This window comes from Caretta caretta, chromosome 4 (genome assembly GCF_965140235.1).
Source record: "Caretta caretta isolate rCarCar2 chromosome 4, rCarCar1.hap1, whole genome shotgun sequence".
Taxonomy (NCBI): Eukaryota; Metazoa; Chordata; order Testudines; family Cheloniidae; genus Caretta; species Caretta caretta.
The window spans coordinates 95,708,700-95,730,660 of record NC_134209.1 but is presented as its reverse complement, the minus strand read 5'-3'; the positions used below and the strand labels follow the sequence as shown (position 1 = coordinate 95,730,660).

The 21,961-nt window shown below is 40.2% G+C and overlaps 1 protein-coding gene across 2 annotated transcripts in view; it reads right to left on the bottom strand.

Annotated features, from left to right (window-relative positions):
* CNOT7 (CCR4-NOT transcription complex subunit 7) overlaps nt 1-21,926 on the bottom strand; it is a 42,240-nt gene extending 20,314 nt beyond the window's left edge. The window contains exons 1-5 of one of the 2 annotated variants that reach the window (XM_075127883.1): nt 21,764-21,926; nt 20,157-20,362; nt 19,468-19,661; nt 16,264-16,425; nt 1,652-1,796 (exon numbers count right to left, since the gene is read on the bottom strand). In XM_075127883.1, coding sequence (XP_074983984.1) covers nt 1,652-1,796; nt 16,264-16,425; nt 19,468-19,661; nt 20,157-20,273 — 618 coding nt within the window. In that variant the 5' untranslated portion in view covers nt 20,274-20,362; nt 21,764-21,926. The remainder of the gene's footprint in view (nt 1-1,651; nt 1,797-16,263; nt 16,426-19,467; nt 19,662-20,156; nt 20,363-21,763) is intronic. The other variant, XM_048848170.2, reaches the window with a different exon arrangement.
* Nucleotides 21,927-21,961: the final 35 nt, after the last annotated feature.

The following is a 21,961-nucleotide window of genomic DNA, read 5'->3' as shown; positions in this document are numbered from 1 at the left end:
CATGCAAGTAATTAATGGATTCGGCTTCCAAAGACTCACACCAGCTGTTCTCAGTTTGGGACAGATCAACACAGTTGGCATCATTTCATTGCTGTGGACAGTAATGGGTCTGTTTCAGCAATGATGTTTGGAGGAACAGAGTAGTCCCAATCTCTCCCCCTCCTGTCATAATTGGTCTGCAGTTTAGTTGCCATTATCACAAAGCTCTTATGACAGCAGCTGTTAAATTTGTCAACTCCACCCACAAGTCCATAAGGGTGGATTACACATTTAGTACTTGGGACAAAACAACTATATATAAGCAGCAAAGGTTTTGTTTCAGTCCATGAGGGTGCACAATTTTGTTGACTTCTGCAGTTTTTCCAACTACTTCATTACTTCTCTTGGTCCCAATGGAAACCCAGTTTCAATGAGATGGTCCCCAATAAACATTCTTTACTCAGCTGGTGAGGGTTGCTGCTGGGATGCAAAACTCCTGACCAGATACTAGGCTAGTTTGCTTTTCCTGATAGTTGGAAAAGACCATCCCACCCACTCCTCACCACATCCAGTGCAGACTGAATAGCATAGGAGATGGTGGAAATTATGTTCTTTACTTCAGTCACCAGTAAGATCCTCATTAAAAGATACATGTCCTTTACCTGCATAGCCTCACAAAATTCAAGCTCATCAGCATCGTCTAAATCACTTGCTCAGCATTCTGAGATGAAGAGTAGCATACCATCCCTGTACTCAGGAGGTGGCTGCATTAGTCAGTCAGTCTGTGTCCAGTTTCCACGTATTCTCATTTAGAAAACCCAGAGTGTTCTGTGTCGCCTTCCATCAAAACAGTGAGCCACCTATTGCCTCAGATGAGTTGTGCCCCTTTCATTTCAAAACCAGTCCAGATACGTGGCCTTCTTTGGCAAGCATGGCTGTAACAATCCCAGCAGCATATCTTTTTGATGTCCTTCCCTTCATACATTTGTTTCCAGTTCACATTCATTCTCCAGGCCAATCAAATCTTCTCCAAATTTTATGCCTAATAGAACAAGCCAATTAATAGCCCAACTGGCTTGAGTTGAGAGGTTAGTTTCTAACCCTGTCTATTTTTCTAGAAGTCATGAGTTGGCTCTGAGCATATCTGTCATTGCTCATTTTTGCCTACACGGCGACCAGCAGGTCTAGCCATTCCATCCCTTCACAAAGTCACTTTTCACTACACCTTATCATAACTGCCACCCCTCCGTGGACTGAGCAGTGAGGAATGATGCAAGAGTGTGTCATTAATACCCTGCTCACAGAGGCCAAGCCCATCAATTCTAACAGCCTGAGAAGTTAACAGCAAGATGTAACTTCCTCCGAACATGGGTTTATCATTTGGTAGCATGGATCTATGATGCTGCCAATAAATGGGATTGGTTTGTAATTTTTAAATAGCTAGGAGCCACAAGAACAAAAGTATGTGCTCCTCCCTGCCTCTTACATTTCATCAATAACTTTTTATATATCAAATAACCATTAGTCTAGTCAACTGTGTGTAACAAATAATACCATCAAGGTAGAGCTCACTGCTGGACAGGGCAGTGAACAGATGCCATATATGTTCTTTCAGTAGGAAAAAATGCCGTCTTAAAAAATTCTTTTCTGAACCAGATATCAAATCATTTACCTTGAGATTTTTGCAGCTCTTCATGAGATACTTCACATCATAAATGACAGGGAAAAACAACCGGAGTATCTCAAAGAAGTCCAGCTCCTCTTCAGGTAAATTAGAGTTAGTCAGGATTTTGATTAGATACCCAAAGTCATAACCACTGCAAATTAATCACATATACAAAACAAAGTCAGGCAGATAATAAAAAAAATCCTTCTCACCTCCAATGTCAAGCCTCCAATTAGTTAAATTTAAATTAAAAACAAAAGATAGGGAGCCGTTTTATATATAAATTTAACCAAAAAAATTTGAGGATCATGTGACTCTTCAAATATTAACAGCCGAGAAACACAGATGTTCTCACTGCAGTTTGCAGAGGACAAGTTTCCACCATCATAAAAACTATCAAAATTGGAATCCATGTTAGCAGTCTCTTCAAGGAGGCCAAATGATGGAATGAACACGAAGACTTTCCTGCAGAAACACTGTCAGGGCAGCATTATGAAGGAGACACTACTTTGCCACCACTGGACCTATTCTCGGAATGTATAATGGACAGATTTCAAGCTGGCTCTTTTCATATGCATTGAAAGTTTCTAGTGATGAGACGGCAGAGGTTGAAAGTAAATGACTTCTACTGCTGCCAGAACCTAAAGTACATAGAATCATGGATTATTTGCACCCTGAAGAACTTCACCTGCTCTAGTTAAGGCTGCACATAGTTCTCCTTCCTCTGGGTTCTGCAACAATACGAGTTTAGTTTCTGCCTCTACATCTTGTTATTGGAAACCCTTGATATAACTGTTAGATAGTTCACTTACCCATTAGCTGTAAGTTCGTGTTGAGAGAATACTATGTTATATACCTATTTTATAGATAGTTGACAGGGGAATTTTCTAAACTAATTTACATAAATAAAAATACATATATTGATTGGGTTAAAGGGCAACGTGTACTGCTGCTGCCTGCTGAGAAAGTCAGACTGTAAGCTCTTCAGGGCAAGGAGTACCTCTTGTATGTCTGGGGCCCTTTTGTGCTGTACTATCTTGACTGGGGCTTTTGCGGACTGTCATGAATATAAAGGGAAGGTTAGCAACTGCCTTACCTGTAAAGGGTTACCTATAAGTAGCTCAGATAAGCTAGCTGGCACCTGACCAAAAGGACCAATAAGAAAAGAAGATACTTTCAAATCAGGGCGGGGGAAGGGTGGGGGGAGAAGAGGATTTGTTTGTTGTTCCCTCTCTGGACGGAGGGAGAAGCCAAGCAGGTACAACATCTCCTGAAAACATACCTGGAATAATCCATTTAAATTCACAGAAATTGTAAGTAGGGCAAGGAAATGCGTTGTTATTTTTTGTTTTAGCTTGTGAATTTTCCTATGCTACAGAGGTAGTTTTATGCCTGTTTTTGTAACTGTGGAGCTGAGCCCAGAGGGGAATCCTCTGTGTTTTAAATCTTTTACTACCCTGTAAAGTCACCTTCCATCCTGATTTTGCAGGTGTGATTCTTTTATTTTTTTCTTTATAAATAAATTTCTTCTTCTAAGAACCTGATTGATTTTCAGTGTCCTGAAGACAAAGGGTCTGGTCTGTGCTCACATTGCTAAGGCAATTGGTTGGTATATTAGTCTCAAGCGTCCCCACGAAAGGAGGTAAAGGGGCTGGGGGGGGGGGGGGAATATTTTGGAGGAACTGGGATTCCAAGTGACCCTTCTCTGAATTTTTATGTAAATCACTTGGTGGTGGCAACAATACCGTCCAAGGACAAGGAAAGGATTTGTGCCTTGGGGAAGTTTTAACCTAAGCTGGTAGAATATAAACTTAGGGGGTCTTTCATGCAGGTCCCCAAATCTATACCCCAGAGTTCAGAATGGGGGGGATGGGACGACCCTGACATGGTGGCAGAAGTAGGATGATAAGGTATCTGGGGTTTTCCTTGGGATGTAGGTGGGGCTTTGGGGTGCCCCCAGTGGTAAGGTGTTGTCTCGGGTTGCCCCTTCTGATATCTGCTCCAACTGCTACTAGCTTTCTTCTTTTCTGTCATCTCCACCCATTTGGTTCCGATCTATGACTAACTCAAAATCCACAACACAAAAAGCACTGAGGCAGGACTGTTTGTTCGGCTGATACTACTAAACAAGGCTCTAATCCTGTATTATGTTCCTGGACACTGGATGCCCACACCTGCGTGGAGCCCTGATTTCAGATGCAGGACTGGGGCTTTAACTTGCATTATTCATTTCTATCTTGAATGCTATTTTCCCCTGGTTCAAGACGAGTTATGCTCCTTTATAGCATTTGTGTCACCCTATTTATATATTATTGATCATCTTTATGATCTTGCTGTTATACTGCCTAAAGGGAGAAAAAGACTAGAAAATCCTTAACAGCAACACCAGGGAAGAACAGGTCATTTCTTAAAATCCACTAATGGGGAACAAGCGATGGTACAGCTGACTATGGTTCTCCCAAGAGAGTTTCCCATATTCTACCACTGACTCCTTCAAACAACTAGAAATCTGACCCAGCATCTGAGGTTCCCAATGCTGCAGTTGTCCTTTTGTGGCTGCAATCTAAAATTTACAGCAGAAGATTGACTCCTTTGCTCCCTGGCTTGGAAAGGCAGGAGTTTCAATGGAGACCAATAGCATAAAACTACAGAATAGTCAACTTGATTGCTTCACAGGTAGACTTGAGATCATAAAAGCAGCTTCTTTTGCTTACACTAGCAAAATACAGCATTTAAAAAGAAAATCTTAAAAACCTGGGAAATGACATCAAAAACTGAAGCCTGAGAATGCTCAGAGATTAATGAAAATCGGGCCCCTGTGGAGATTGTAGGTAGCAGTCAGAAATTCACTGAAATAATGCTACAGTTAAGTGTGATCCCCTGTAACAATTGAGGCTGCACCAGAACTCTGCTTCCAATATAGATGGACAGTTATTATACAGTTTAGTATCTGAGCTTTTGTTTTCTCCACAAGCACCCACCCACCCCCTTCTTTTCTTCCCCACACACCCACCCATTACAAAAAGAGTAAAGCAAAGAGGTACTGATTTTGTGCTGAGCGCAGGACAGCTCTAGGTTTTTTGCCACCCCAAGCTCCGAGAGTGCAACTGCCCAAGCCAAAAAAAAAAGGCTGGCCGGAATGACGCCGCTCCTGGAATTGCGCCGCCCCAAGCACATGCTTGCTTTGCTGGTGCCTAGAGCCGGTCCTGGCTGAGCAGGACTAGAGCATCAGGCTTGCAACTTACAGTGTTCATGGATCCTAAGGCTAGAAGGAACCATTATGAATTGATCATCTAGTCTGACCTCTTGTAAAACACAGGCCATAGAACTTCCCCAAAATAAATGATAGAAGTTTGTGGTAGTTTGTGGTAGTAGACAAATGGTTTCTTTTAGGTATTCCTGTGGTTTTAGTGATGCAGTTTGTTCCAGGGCCTGCACGTGGTGGGGGAGTGGAGGAGGGGGGGAAATCAGAACAGGAGTGTTAACAGTGGAATGCTCAATAATATGGATTACCCCTCCCAGTACATGGACATTTAATCAAACATCTGCTCCTGGACAAGAAACACAAGCTAGTTTTGGTCAGTTCACCACCTGTCAATCTCTCTTGGACATTCAATAAATCTGAAGTATTTAGACACACATTCCCAAATGTGCCATGACAACCACCACAGACTGCATTTCACAAGCCACAGTACAAATTTCAAGCCATCATATAAAATGCCTTTATGCTCCACCACTTATAGAACATTACAATTATCATTCCAGATCAAGCCAATTGTTAGCCTAGTTTGGCACTCCATATCGGACAGTAGCCAGTACTGGACACAGTAGAGAAAGGGGCAAAAAAGACCTCAATGAGCAATTATATAATTACTTGCTCATTAGGGAAGTTTCTTTCAAATATCCGGCAATTAGTGGTTTACATCCTGAAATGAGGGCTTTTATTACTTATATATTTTTTTCCTAGCTAACAAAATTATTCAAAGTTATGATGCTTACAACTAACCACAATCCCTGAAGTTATATGGCAACATGTGCACAAAACCATGTATGTTCAAGGAGCACAGTTAGCTGTAGGCAATTGACCGAGAATCAAAAGTTTCTGAAAAGATGAGAAAAGCCCATATTTTTCTTTCCTTTGCCATTATCTTGGGGGGGTGGGGAAGAGTTTAAAATAACCAATTAACTGTGAGTTAAGTGCTTTTCTCAAGCTACCAATAGACATTTTGAGAACTATCAAAAGCTAGATAGGCTGGAAAGGCTTTATCCCATTTTAATAATGGTAAGTTCTATTTCTGCACTAGAAAGTAGCTGCCTACTTGACAGTTTAATTGATCTTCTTAGCAAAATACAGTGGCTACCAGGAATTGCAAGGTTTGGAACATCAGAAGATTCTTGGGGAGCTCACTCGTTATACAAGACTTGCTGGAGAGAATTTAACAGAACAACTTTTTTTTCCCCCCTTACCCTACACAACAGGCATGCACTGAAGTTAAGATTTAAAGGGTAGCTGCACATCAGTCTATACAACTGTTGAGGGAGTCACCATGCAAATGCTCGGACAACTTAACTATCCTCAGAATTAGCATTCAAGCTGTTCTATGATTTGACTAGTGTTGTAATTGTCATGCTGAGCACTCATAGCTCTTACTGACCTCAACAGGGGTTTGGTTTTCAGGATTTTATTTAGGCCCCTTCATTTATCAGAACACTCCACTACCCATCTTTGAAGTTGCTGTCCCTCTTCTGGTTTAGCAAGGTTACTGGCTCTCTGTGGGAAAACTACAGTATATACAAACTGATAGCCATGGGAAAGCATCCCATGTTGGTGGCTGTATGAACCTCTGGCTGCACAATAGCTTTGTTAGTGCTATGTCAGGATGTCACTGAAGTTGTTAGAAATCCAGAGATAACTTCTTGAATAGTCTTCCTTCAAGCTTATTAAAAATGAGCTTTGAAATAAAGTTGTGTAAAAGTTCCAAAAAGTACTGACTAGGGTGACAGTAAAATTAATTATGCATGAAAGGATGCCAAATGCGCGCACACAGACATTTTTGCTATGTAAAGCGTTACTTGGAACTACAGTAAGTACAAAATATTTACACAAATAATTTTTGAAGTCAGTAGTGTCCCTTAAAAATGACTAATTTGTTTTGGAGAACCGGATACATTTAACAAACATCACCACCGCAACAACTGAGAATGCCTGTAGTCAACAGAAAACACTGATTGTCTACTGTGACAGAGAAGCAGGTTCCAGCTTTGCTCCGTTGAACTCTGAGGTATCTTTGAAAAATCAATTTGCAAAATAGTGAATTCCAAGGAAACAAGATTCCAAGTGAAGATTAAGCTACTGACTCTCAGAACATGATCTTGAGAGGTACTAAGCATCCACAACTCCTACTGCAGTAAACGAGAATTGTAGTTGCTCAACATTTCAAAAGACACTAAGAAATGTTTCAGTAAACTTGGAGTGAACACACACACAGACAAAACCACCCCCCCCCCCACGTCTTTGGATCTACTCTTAAAGAGAATACTTCCCTCCACTGAAAGATAGGAACCACTGGGGGGGGGGGGGGGAATCAAGTGAATACCTATTTACAAGTTCTGGTATCCAGAAACTACATACTTTGGAATAAAAGACTGATGGGTGACCCGGTAAGCATGTGTGTAGCAACTTTTATTGTTTTAAACGTCTTCTCTGTAATGCTTTCAACTTAAGAATAAATGTGCTTGCTTAGTAAGAGCTGTGTAGTAACTCATAACTGCTGGCAATTATGTTGTTCACAGCCTTCAAAGAGTAAGCAAAGAGCAGGTACTGGCACAGACAGACAGTTTGGCTTGCTGGAAATAACAGTGTAGGTAGGCAAATGTGCAGCCTGAGGAAAACAGAAAAAAAAAAAAATCGGGGAGGGAGACAAACATGGGGCTTTGCCCAAGGGAGGCAATGTCTGAGAGCCAGAGCCAAAAAAACAGTGCCACCGCTGGACCACAAAGGAGAAATACAAGTGCAGTTGCTCTGAACTGTGACAGTGGGCAGCACTCAGCACCTCACAAGATCAGGTCTTGAGTATACTTGCTTATACTTAGGTGACTAAAAATTTCCTGACTTTAAGGCTTTGTCTACACTAGACAAGGTTTTCCAAAAAATAACTACTGACAACCCTCCCAATGGGGAGACAAACTTATACCAGCAAAACAGCTCTTTTGCCTGTATAACTTATACCAGTTCCCTAAATGAAATAAGCTTTTCCAGCAAAAAGACTTTTGCCGGTATATCTGTGTCTCCACTAGGGTTTCTGCCAGTATAGCTATGTCAATTAGGGGATTTAATTTTCCCCATACTTCTAACCAACATAGCTATGCCACTTCAGTTTTACTGTAGAGCAGAACAAAGATGATGATGAGATCTACTTTAGGGTCAGTGTTCACTACAAACATAATTGAGTCAGGGGGTTCTCTACAACACAGCTGTCCTCAATCCTGTTGCAACATCCATCCAAGGATTTATGCCAGTTACAGGACACTTAAGACAGACGGGTCCTAGTCACACTATTAGTTGCAAATCATGTTGTAAACAGATCAGGAGACTGGTCTCCTGGTTAGTTGTAGCTGTAATTTAAGAAATATCCAAAGATTAAGTTTCCAATGGCTTCTTTAAAAGTATTGTTCAAAATTCTTTACAGTCTCCTGAAATAGCACCTTCTCAGTATTTAAGAGGTCTCTCCTCACTATTTCTATATTAAATATTCTATATTAATGCCAAAAGACTGATACATATAAGCACAGCAGTTTTGTTGATATCTGTTAAGTGTTCAAAATAAAAGAAACAAATATTAAAATTGTATGCTACCTACATGCTCTTCATCCCCTCTTTCTAGGCACAAAATACACAGACTATTATTCCCTTAACTTCAAAGTCAGTATTATCAACAAATTTAGTATAATAATGGCTTTGCCTCCCTTGTATACACATTTGCACTGGTATGCTTTTGGCTCCATTCTTTGTTAGATTTTTTTTTTTATTCTCTCAATTATTTGAAAATCATGAACAAATAAATACTGAAAAGAGGTTTCTTTTGTTCTCAATTAAGAACAAAGCATCAGTATTTAAGGATGAATAAAGATTCTCCCTATCTTTTTAAAACCCGTACTAACCATTAATTGTGTGTTACCATTGTGTATGGTAAACAAAATAGGACTGTAAAAGAGCTATTTATTCTCAGCTAAGATATTTCTGTCACATTTTTAGGAAGGCTTTGTTCCATTGCCTAGGAGCCAACACTTAAGACAACAAGTTGAGGGCATTTAAACAGCAATAAGTCTTCAAATTCAATGTTGGCTACAAGAGCAAAATTTAGCTTTGGTGCTCAATTGACTATACAAGTCCATTACACAAATGCACGATTTAAACTCCTATTAACAAGTAGACTTTGTACAGATATTTTTAGAGGCTTCGTGTTTATATTTCCTGTTCCATTCTGTGCTGGAAAATGCATTCATATAATGGAATAAGGAAGAGAGATTCAAAATTTGCTTATTGTTACTACTATGGCTAGGACTTCTTCAAGCTGTTCATTCTAAATCTTAATGATCTGCAGGTGCACAGTGTGGTATCCGGAGTGGATATTCCATGTGGGTGGGCTGAAACTCAGGCTACTAAGTCTCAGGTCATGTCTACACTACAATCTTAAGTCAACCTACGTTAGGTCAATTTTCAGCCACCGCAGTAATTATTGCAATGGCTGATGTCAACACTACCCTCCTATCAGTGCTGTGTACCCTCACGTGGAGCGCTTCCACCAACTGAAGAGGAGCAGTGTGGGTGGATTAGAGCCAGGGCTCTCAGCTCCATGCAGCTCCCCACCAGGAGCCCAGTTGCCTCCCGGGCTTCTCGCCTCCCCGTTCCCAGCCGGAAGCAGGGGGGCAGTCACCCAAGGCTTATTGCCCCAAGCCAGAAAATTTGCACCCCGCATCCAGTCAGCTGCTCTGCTCCCAGCGGGGAGCGAGGAGCTGGGACCCTAGGAAGCAGCAAGGCTCCCACTGCGGAGTGCGGAGCCTGAGTGGCAGCCTGGCTTGAAGCGGAGACCAGGCAGCAGCCCAGTTGGGGAGCCAGCTTTCTTGTCAATTTCACGGCTCAGTGGAGCCATAAAATTGACAAAGACAGCTAACAGCCCGGGTAGGGAACGTGGTGTCTACAAAGACACTGCGTCACCCTAACTATACTGACATAAGCGGAGGTGCAGTTATTATGTCGGTTTAGTAGGGCACTTACATCAGCAGAAGCAAAGCTGTAGTGTACACACTGACCTAGTTAGGTGAACATAAGCTGCTTTATGTCAACCTAACTCTTAGCATAGACCAAGCTTCAGTCTTAGCTGAGGAGGCAATTTAAAGAAAAATGGTTCTGTGGCTAGAAAATTATTAGAAGCTGCTCATATAATATTTTTCAAACTGCATGATTATCTATAAACACTGATATCTAAAACATTATCCACTCAATTTTAAAAATATTTTCCCAAATTGGAAAAAACATTGATTTTCATTACTACTTGTGCACATGTTGCACAAAAAGAAGAGAAAGCACCATCTGCTGGATCAGGAGGAGTCTTAAGACCTTTCTTCCCAGCTCTGAACTTCAGTTTTCCCATCTATAAAATGGGGTTAGCACTATTTCTCTAAAACAAGAGCTGCATGTACTTAGGTATCATGAATATTTTACCTGATCATTACGGAAAATTTCTATTATGCAACAATGCGTTCTATTGGCATCTGAACAGGCACAAGAAATTCTAAACTGACTCTCAAGAATATCCTTTACTTTCTAATTTGTCATCCACAGTTTCAATCTGTTTAAAACTTGAATATAGCAGTGACCAAGTTTGCATAGACTACTGTCAAACAGCACACAAATGAAATACAAGTCAAATATAGTTAGTCACCAAACCACAGCCTACTGAACCCCCACAATTCTATAATCATAGTGCATCCAGTGTGATAGATACAGATTTCAGAACTTTCGCAACTTGCAACTTTCAGCTACTTGGAACTCAACAGCTATTGGCTGTTCTGGCACCACAGTGGCCTCTAGTGGGCAAAAGGCAGAACTGCAGCACTTCTGGGGCAGAATGTATTTTCTGTGGGGGAAAAAATTTGCACGCGCGTGCAGTGGAACAGAATTCCCCCAGGAGTAGAAATGCATCACAGCAGCCTGCCCGCAGAGCCAGGTTAGGACAGAGTAGGAGACATGGTGCTGCTGAGGGTTAGGTGTCACAGACTGGGGCTCAAAATGGCTAGTGGGGGACACAGATTGGGGCAGGGGCTCAGGAGCTAGTGGGGTGACAGCGTTGAGTCAGGGGCTGAATGGGAGTGGGGGTACATGGCCACATGGGGAGGAGGCTGCAAACACGCATCAGGATGGGGGGTGCAGGGACAGGGGCAGATGTGCCTGACTGAATGGGAGAGGCTTGGGATCAGCTGGGGTCTGCATGGGGTAGGCTCTCCAACTCCCTAACAATCCTGTCCATCACCCCAAAAATCTGTTCTGTACTTCTCCCACACACACCCAGCAACCCTCCAGGTTCACTCCAGGCTCCTTCCCTCTCCCTCAGTTCCTCCATTACCCCTGACACTCCCAAGTCTTTGCACTGCTTCTGACGAGAGCAGGAAATACAGTTCTGTATTGTAAATTAAATGCGCTACTCAAAAGTTCTGTATTAATATGCCTAGTAAGGAATCTATTTGTCCAAAAAAAAAAAAATTACCAGATTTTTTTTTAATCTGTATTGTTACAGACATACTTGCTGACAGATATTTTGAAATAAATTACCAAAATAATTGAAACTGGCATGATTATATTGTGTTCTTTTGACAAACAACATATGCAGAATATTGTAGAATTTTAAAATATCATGAGCAGAATTTTTAATTTTTTGGTGCAGAATTTCCCCAGGAGTAATTTACATTCAGGAGTGAAACAGTTCTTACCACGGACACTCAATCTAGCAGGCATCTTAAGCTGAAAAATCTTCTTACCCCCTCTGGCCACTGGAAAAAAAAAAGAATTCTCTCTATCCACTCCCCCTACCACTCTATCAGGGTGGATAAAAATCAATGTTTTTTTGAAAAAATGCTTTTTGATGAAAAAAACCTATCTAAAGATAGTTTTAATTAAGACACATTATAGCTCAAAGATATCTCACCATGGAATAGGGATTATAAATTCTAATTCTGTAGTGTGAGACTATATATTCATGTAATGTTTAAAAAAAGTTTGTAAGCAAGTTCCAACAGTTCATGGATTAGGGACCCAATCTTATGGGGTTCCAGAGGCTTCTGTATAGATTATTTAAATTAATCTTTCTATCTACCCAATGGGGCTCAGTCTAGAAGATACTATCAGAGATGCTTAGTTTTGCAGTTCTCGAACTGTGGATTTGTGTTGCTAGAGATAACATGCTTGTTAACAGGAAAAAGGTTTTTAAATAAATAATATATAGAGGCGAGAAACAACAGAGCTCATCCCTATTGTCCCTCTGCAAATCTGTGTACAGTGTCAATCCTTTACCTCTCTCTAAAAGTACAAAGTTTCAAAAAGTTTAATGAATAGAAGATTGGTGGGGGCAGAATAGATCTGGACAAGGAGAAGAAGTCTGGACATAAATGTGAGAAGGGAGGGACAGCAGTAGAAAGAAAGGTGAAACCGTTTGAGCAGCATATTCCAGAAGTCTTGAGGTCTTTCTGAGTGTAGCCTTCTTTGATCTGAGATCTACCATACCATTCTCTCACTAGAAGGGAAAACCTATAATGCCAGCAGGCAGTAAAAGAGACCTAGTTTGGGAATATTTTAATGAAGTTCCTCTACCTGTGGGTAAGACAGGCATGTGTGCAAAATGCAAACAGTGCAATAAAGAAATGCAAGGCCTGGATGCCCAAATTAAACAACATCATGAGAAGTGTTCTTTCTCAGGAGGATGCTGCGTTGAAGATGATGAAAGGAACACGTCTGATCATGCAGGATCTTCAGGTTGGTAAACATTTTTTATTTCATACTTCTTTCTTAAGGACTGCCTGTCTTCCTTCTGGACTATTCTTGAATTCTCATGTTTGAGCAAAAAATATAGTTGTTCCTCTATGGTACTATCATTTTAGATGCAGTTGTGGTAAAAAAATAAATAGGCAGATCTTCCTTTTACAATTTCACCTTTAAAGTAGTACTGAGTGTTAGTGAATGCAATGAGTAATACTAAATGAGCAGTATGTTAATAATAGAATAACTGCACTGACATTTTGTTTAGGAGAATCCATCCTCAACATACAGGATTCTGAAGAATATCCACCTTCAAGATCACCATCATTTTCTACAGTTTCGGAGTTATCTGCCAATTATAGTGTTTCAGTCACATCATGTATGTCACATAGCCACAATATATCACCTGTAGCAAAAAGAAAAAAAAACCTCCATCCAAAAACAACCATAGATAAGTTTGTGATAAGAACCAGCAGATTACAAAAAAAGGTAACTGATGAAAAAATTGCCCCGTTTGCTTATGCAACAAACTCTTCTTTCCGCATGATTGAAAACCCACAATTCATTAACATGGTTCAGACATTAAGACCAGGATACAGTCCACCCAACAGAGCAGATGTCGCAGGCAAATTGCTGCATAAAGTGTATGAAAGAGAAATTGAGCAGCGTGCAAAAGGTCTAGAGGATGAAATTGTTAACCTGAGTCTTGATAGGTGGAGCAATGTCCACAATGATCCTGTTGTATGTGCTTGTGTGACAACAGAAGAAGAGAAGGTCTTCCTTACAGAAACAATTGATACATCAGGAAATGCATGCATAGCAGAACACTTAGAAGAAGTAGCAGTAAAAGCTAAAACAAACTGGAAAAAAATTCAAATGTCTAGTACACAGCTTGGTCACAGACAATGCTGCAAATGTATCCAAGAAATTATTTACAAGAGTGAAGAGAGTCCCAAGCTAATAACATACAGTTACAGTGCTCATTTAATGCACCTCCTAACCAAAGACTTCAGTGTTCCAAAAATAAAGGCTAATGTTGTTAAAATGGCAAAATACTTCTGTAACAACCACTTTGCAGCAGCTGCTGCGAAAAAAGCGTGAGGAAACAAGCTAACCCTCCCACAAGATGTGTGATGGAACTCAGTAGCGGACTGGTTCCATCAAGAACTGGCCTAATCTGGTGACAGTGTGTGAACAAAATAGTGAAAAAACAGATGGCACTGTCACAGCCAAAGTTCTCAACTTTGGGCTTAAGAGAAATGTTGAGCACATGCTGAGTGCCCTGAAGCCTATTTCTGTAGCCTTGAACAAAATGAGGGAAATAGCTGTTTTATTGCTGATGCTGTTGAAATTTGGAAGGAACTGAGTGAGATCTTAAAAAGAGAAATATGCAATGACAGAGTTAAATTACAAGCATTAACAAAACAAATGGGACAAGCACTATCTCCAGCTCATTTTCTTGCAAATATTCTCAATACTCAATACTAGGATCAAACCTTAACTGCTGAAGAAGAGGAGTTGGCTACGACATGGACATCCCTCCATAATGCCAACTACAATAAACTTCAGAGCTAAGGGTGAACCATTCAAGAAATATGTTTGCTGATGATGTTTTAAAAAAATTTTACATCAGTGAACTAGTGGAAGTCACTTAAGCACTTGGATTCAGAGACTGTTGAAGTGATAATCTCACTTTTAACAGCAGTAGCTTCTTCTGCTGGTGTAGAAAGAATATTTTCTTCCTTTGGACGAATTCATTCCAAATTGAGAAATCATTTGGAACCTGAAAAAGCCAGAAAGCTTGTTTTTCTTTTCCAGATGATGAACAAACAAGAAAATGAAGGTGAAGATGACTGAGTTAGCTGCAGAAGCCAATATTTTAAGTTTCTCATGTTGACTTGGCTGACAGAGTCGATTTAATTTTTGTTTTGTTTTTTAAATACTTCCTTTAAACTATTTTAGTTAAAAACAATTTTAACAAAAGCAAACCTGATTTTAAAAACCTTGAATGTTTAACTAAATTCAAAAATTCATATGCTTGTTTTGTTAAAATATTATGTTTTCTGTTGAAGAAAAAAATCCAGAATACATTAACGTTGTTGTTTTAGTTAAATAAAACAATTTAAATGTCTGTTTGGTGATGTTCTGGCAAGAAAATCCTGCAAATATTAATGATTAACCTGTTGAATTGGAGATAGATATTTATGAAGTCATTGGGAGGTGAACTATCTGCTTCAATTACCTTTGGTAAATGAAATAACCAAACAATCATTCATTTTCTGATATAGCTGTAAAACTAATCTGAAAATTTTTTTAAAATAAATCAATCACTTTAAAAATGTATAGTGTGTACCTTCTAAAAATGAAGCCTACATCTATCTCCGAGTTGGGAAGAATATGGATTAAGGTTATAACAATCAACAAGAATGCACTTTTATGTAGAAATCCACGATTAAATCAAGTCTTCCTCACTAGTGATTTAAATCAAATCCACCCTGCTATATATTCACTTCCACCTCATTATAGAAGAATGGAATTTGAAACCTGATTACAGTCACTTCCGAACTAAAGAAACCAAACAAAACAAAACTCAGTCACGGATCTCTTCATTTATATGCACTGTGTACACACACACACACACACCCCTCCCTTCCATCTCGTTGAGAAATAATGTCTCTTCAATAAGCTAAGCACACCAAGTAGTAAGAACTTTCTTCCACAAGACAGCCCAAAGCATGTGTGCAGAAAGAAGTGTTTCATGTAAAACTTTCATAACACGAAGCATGGTAAAATGGGAGGAGCACTCTTCAAACATCACTTTTCCTGGGCACACAATCCTCAGTCTTTTCCCTTTTTTGGCTCAGCTAAAAACATCCCAAAAAAGGCTGATTGCTGCAACTGAGTTAATAACTGTCATCCTAAATAACATATGTCCAAAATAATAATTCACAAGGAATTAGTTCTTTTAGAGAGGCCACATGCTCTCAGCCAAGAACATAAAGGCGTCTACTTTAAAAAAAAAAAAAGTGTTTAAGTAGTTGAGAGTGTCCTACATAAGAACAAGATGTGTTTTTCAAAGTCATCTGAAAGTTTTGTTTTTTGTGCATTTAATATGACATGTTCATGTTTTTCCTGCCAGCATTATTAAAGTCTTCAGGGCTGTACTGAGGTGTCCATCCCCCCCAAACAATGTTAAGCAACTATTTTCAGTTTTCCAATTACTTGACTAGCATACACAAGGAGAGTTATGTATTTGTTTTCTCCCTTGACCTGGGAAACTGTCAAAGCAAAACAAATAGAAAGCTACAGTGCTCCCTTTCTATAAGGCTGCTCCTGAAAACCAATGTTTTTGCATCTTGTTACAAGACACAGGTCATTAGTTTCTAAATGAACTACTGTGAAGTTGGAAGCCCAGATCCTAAGAATAACCTTAACAAAGCATTTTAAATTATTTCACTATACCCTGAACTAATTCAGCACTAGATGTACAGCTTAAAATGCACAGGCCAATCATTTTTAAGTCTGGCATCAGAATAGATGATTAAGAAATGGCCAACTCAAATATTACTGTATGTGCAGTATTTACCTATGAAAGGAAAGCCATTTGACTCCTTCACACAGCACTACTCCCGATGTCATAAGAAGTTCTGCAAAATACTGAGTCTCAATTCCTTCTTCCTCATGCTTTTTAAACTGGATACCAGATGTTGTTAGTAGTTCTATGGAGTCCTGGGCATACATGTCCTCCCTAGGATGAGAGATATAAGTAACACAACATTCAGATCCACACAAAGACCACAACCTCAATATCAAGTTTATAATTAAAAGCCAGCACAGAATGCTGTGTATACTTGGAACCTTTTGCCCATTGTTTCAATAGGCAATGTTAAAATAGATTTAACAATTTAGACTCCATTTTGTAAGTATTCACAGTTAAATATATACATATCTGAAAACCATGCATTTAGAGTTGATTGTTTTATAATCACCAATTTTTTACACAGTATTGACTAAGCAGTTTTAACGTTATCCTCAATCCCATTAGAAGATAAAATTCAGGAATGTTTAAAGAAAATAGCAAAGAAATTGAACCAAGCTCTCTAGGGATCGACATAGGACTATTTTCTTATATTAATCATAGATATTTGGCAGAAGACTGGTTGTTCAGACAAGATTATAAACTCTTCCTTCTCATAACCAAACTACTTTCCCTAATGTCTGGGGCCCTACCAAATTCACGGCCAGGAAAAACGCATCATGGACTGTGAAATCTGGTCTCCCCCCATGAAAACTGATCTTTTGTGCGCTTTTACCCTATACTACACAGATTTCACAGAGGAGACCAGCGTTTCTCAAATTGGGGGTCCTGACCAAAAAGAGAGTTGCAGGGAGGTCACAAGGTTATTTGGGGGTGCAGGGTCCAGTGTTGCCACCCTTACTTCTGCATGGTCTTCAGATCTGGGTGGCTGGAGAGCAGTGGCTGTTAGCCGGGCACCCAGCTCTGAAGGCAGTGCCCCTCCAGCAGCAGCGCAGAAGTAAGGTGGCCAAACCATACCACACCACCCTTACTTCAGCGCTGCTGCTGCTGGCTCTGCCTTCAGAGCTGGGCTCCCAGCCAGCAGCCACTGCTCTCCACCTGCCCAGCTCTGAAGGCAGAGCCGCCGCCTGCAGCAGCACAGAAGTAAGAGTGGCATGGTATGGTTTGGCCACCTTACTTCTGCGCTGCTGCTGGAGGGGCACTGCCTTCAGAGCTGGGTGCCCAGCTAACAGCCGCTGCTCTCCAGCCGCCCAGATCTGAAGGCAGTGCAGAAGCAAGCGTGGCAGTGCAGAAGTAAGTGTGGGGGGAGTAGCAGTACCGCAACCCGCTCCTGCCCCAATAACCTTGCACAACACAACTCCTTTATGGGTCAAGACCCCTACAATTACAACACTCTGAAATTTCAGATTTAAATAGCTGAAATCATGAAATTTACTATTTTTTAAATCCTATGACTGTGAAATTGATCAGAATGGACTGTGAACATGGTTGGGCCCTACTAACGTAGTAAGAATGGATTTCAACCAAGATATATTATTCACTCCAATACTTTAATCAAGGAAATTAAAAGTTGAGATACACCCTAAATATTAAGGAAATTTATTTTCCCTTGCAAAAATTTCAGTGACGCTATTACTAGACACAAAACAAGCAAGAAAGAGACAAGCTGAGCATATTGATTTTGAGAAACTGGAAGGGCTAGGGAGGGAAGATTACTCAGGGAAAATTCCTTCCCTGCTTCTCCCAGGTCTGAAGTTATTATTCTTGACTTTTTTCTCTCCTCCTATTGATCAGTGTAATAATGAGATTAAAAAAACCTAAACAACTTCTAGTTTGCTGGATATATATTCACTAATGATGCATAGTAAGAAGAGGGAATACTATTGCCAATACTATGTATTTCAGAGGGTACCCATAAAAAAAACTTTATACATTTAGGTAGGTCCTGTACAACACTTATCATTGTGGTAAATGAGACCCATACAGATCTTTATATATTTAATATTCCACTGCTGTACAAGTCCACCAAACAAAGACTACCAGCACAGGAGACTGGGAGAGAAGCAAATCCTTAACTGTAGCTAAAACTAACCAACAACATTCTTTTAGTTATTAACTTCTGGGGCCTAATGAAGCCAACCGGGTTCCCTATTCAGGTAACCAACCATATTTTGGTCTGTAAACAAACATGAGTATAGCTTTGTTCTTTCACTGGCTTGTCCTTCGAAGACTTACTCATGTAAGTCAACATTCTAGCAACTGCTGATGTCAAGTTTGGAATCTCCCCCAATTGTCTCTTAATTTCTCATTCCTCTTCTGCTATTTCTCTAATTATTATTTCACTCTGTAAATTGCTTTGATACATTACGAATGAATGACACTATATAAGAATGGGCCGCTCCAAGTCAGATCTTATAAACATTAGATGTCATTGCCTATGCTGTACTTGTGTAGAAGACGACTTTGGTGTCCTATGTTCAGTTAGGATTTTTTTAATCCATTACTTACACAAGTGCATGTCAAAAAAAATCTAATTTTAATGAGCAGGAAGTGAATGTAATATTCAAGATTAAATTTTATTCATAAAATCCAGAAATTTCCTTCTGAATTGTAAAAAGCTTACTTGTTTTCTTTCGACTAACCAAGTTTGGGCTGAAAGTTCAAGATCTTGTTCTACATCCTACACAACTTCTGTTGGCAACAAAAATGAAGTTCTCTCTCCTAACACTCTTTTTTTAAAAAAAAATCCTTGTCTGGTTTCTCTCAACTTAATGGTTTTGCGATTATATCATGCTACATACTAAGAAAGATTCCTTTTACAGTATATTTCACATTATTAGCACCATCAGAAATTAGACAATCTAGAAGCAAAGAATTTAGGCAGAACTACTTTAGTTAAAGGCTAAAAATGCATATGAAAGAAATACAGGATAAATCTTCAAGGGGCTGAGTGCCTTCAACTCCCAGCTCAGCCCCTCACATGACTGACCCTTAAGTTACACAGATATTAGAGCAGAATATATAAAAGGAAAATACAGGAATGTGGGCCTAAAACCAAGAAAGCAGAAGTCCATTTGCCTGAATGGCCTTTTCTTGTCTCTAAAGTGTCTTATACTCGAAGTAGAAAGGACCATAACATCAGTCCTTTGAGATTTTAAATAAATACTGCGCAAGTAATAACAACAACATGCTTGGTTGTAAAAAAAACAAAACAAAAAAACCCAACAGTAATAAGATTTTATCACCACTTACGTTAAATTAAATTTAAAATTAAATTGCCAAGTTGAAGTTCCTGGAGGGTATTCTCCTTGCTCATTCATAAATGTCAGTCCTAGCTGAATTATCTTTAGCAAGTCTACATTACAGCGCAGCAGTTGATACTGATAGTCTGCATTGCTTCTGAATTCTCCAATAGGCCTTGCAACTACACCTGGAAACTCTGTGTCCTGTAAAAAATAAGTTTACAGCTTCAACAAAAGAGATACAACTTATTTGCAGCCCACCCACTCCAAATATAAATATTTGAACAGCATTTTTCCAAACACTTAACATTATAACTCTCACTGAAAATATGGTATATGGCTGTATTATTTACAAAAAAAAAAAAGAATGAACATTACTATCACCACAATAGACTACCTGGAGCGATAATTCAGACTTTCCATGGTCTTCAATGGATTCTGGATCCAGCCATTTAAAAAGACTAATTTCTTGTCACTGAGAAAACTTGTATACAGTGTTGTCGTAACAATAGTGGTCCCAGAATATTAGAGAGACAAGGTAGGTGAGGTAATATCCTTTATTGGACTAACTTCTACTGGTGAGAGAGACAAGCTTTCAAGCTTACTCAGCTGTGTCTCTCTATAAGATATTACCTCACCCAGTGAGAAAACATGACAAGACCACGTAGTACACTAAATAGGGATCTGTCATAGACATACCATGGCAACATAATTATACTTCCATATAACTTGACGAATTTTCTTCATTTCTTCATCCAGGTTACAAGCCCAAACTTCACAAATTCTTTGGCTATGATCTACTGTAGCTGCTGGCATAGTGGGGGCGGGGGGGATTTAGATACCAGGCATCAAAGAGTTATACTTGATTGAGGGTCAGTTTCATAAAATAGATTTTATTTGTTTACCTAAAAGACAAGAACATAAATATAAATTTTGATTCCCAATGATTTGAAAAAGAATGCTTCCTTAAATTTCAGAGCAAGATCCAACAGTTTTCCTGAAACTCAAATGAAAGAAAAAGTTAGTCACTGAAAGCTTATGAACATGGTACTATTCAATAGTTACATTAGCAATTTGGATAAAGGAGTGGATAGTAGGCTTATAAAATTTGCAGACGATACCACACTGGGAGGGGTTGCAAGCACTTTGGAGGACAGGATTAAAATTCAAAACAACCTTAACTAATTAGAGAATTGGTCTGAACTCAAGATGAAATTCAGTAAAGATAAGTACAAGGTATTTCACTTATGAAGGAAAAATCAAATGCACAAATACAAAATAGGGAATAACTGGCTAGGCAGAAGTACTGCTGAAAAGAATCTGGGAGAGTAGTGGATCACAAACTGAGTGATATGAGTCAACAATGTGACCCAGTTGCTAAAAAAGCTAGCATCATTCTGGAGTGTATTAACAAGTGCACTGTACATAAGAAATGGGAGCTAATGTCCCACTCTGCTTGGTGCTGGTGAGGGCTCAGCTGAGTCCTGTGTACAATTCTGGGAGCCACACTTTAGGAAAGATGTGGACAAGTAAAAAAGAGTCCAGAGAATAGCAACAAATGTGATAAAAGAATTAGAAAAACCTGACTCATGAGGAAAGGTTTTAAAAAACCTGGACCTATTTAATCTTGAGAAAAGAAGACTGATGGGGTACCTGATAACAGTCTTCAAATATGTTAAGGGCTGTTATAAACAGGACGTCTACTGATGACAGAACAAAAAGTAATGGGCTTAATCTGCAGCAAGAAAGATGTTGGTAAGATATTAGGAAATACTTTCTAACTATAATAGTAGTTGACCTGTGGTCCAGCCTTTCAAGGAAGGTTGCATAAGCCTCATCATTGGAGGTTTTAAAGAACAGTTTGGACTGTCAGGGATGGTCTAGCTTACTTGGTGCTGCCTCAGCGCTGGGGGCTGGACTAGATCTCGAGAGAGACCTTTCAGCCCTACAGCTCTATGAGTCTAAAAAATGGCATCCTACTGAAAGACAGGCAGAAGTTTCATAAAAACACACAGAAGTTTCATAACCCCCACTGTCCGTGATCCACCCTCCCCAAGGGCAGGTACCTTCAGCCCACACGGAGCACGGCGCGGGTCAGGGGCTGCAGCGCCCGGTGCCGCGGGACCCAAACCGCAAGCAGAGGCCGCTCCGCCCATGGGAACTGAAAACCGAGAGCGGCGCGCGCCCCACGGGGACCGGAGGAGCCCCCAGGCCGCACCCCTCACCCCGGCTCCACCGCCTAAAAACCTCCCGCCCGAATCCCCACGGCCCACCACGCCCGGAAGCCAGGCCCCTCCCGCTCTCACCTACTCCGGGCTCACACGGGCTGGGCGGAGCCGGGCCTGGGGTGGGGGTGGGTCTGCCTGGGACCCGGCGGCGGAGGCGGCCCCAGAATAGCGAGTCGCACCGAGAAGCGCAGAACCTGCCGCCCCCACCGCACAAAGCCATTACATCATCTCCGCGCGCCGCGCCCTGACCTTTCAATTCTGACCCCTGACCCCGGG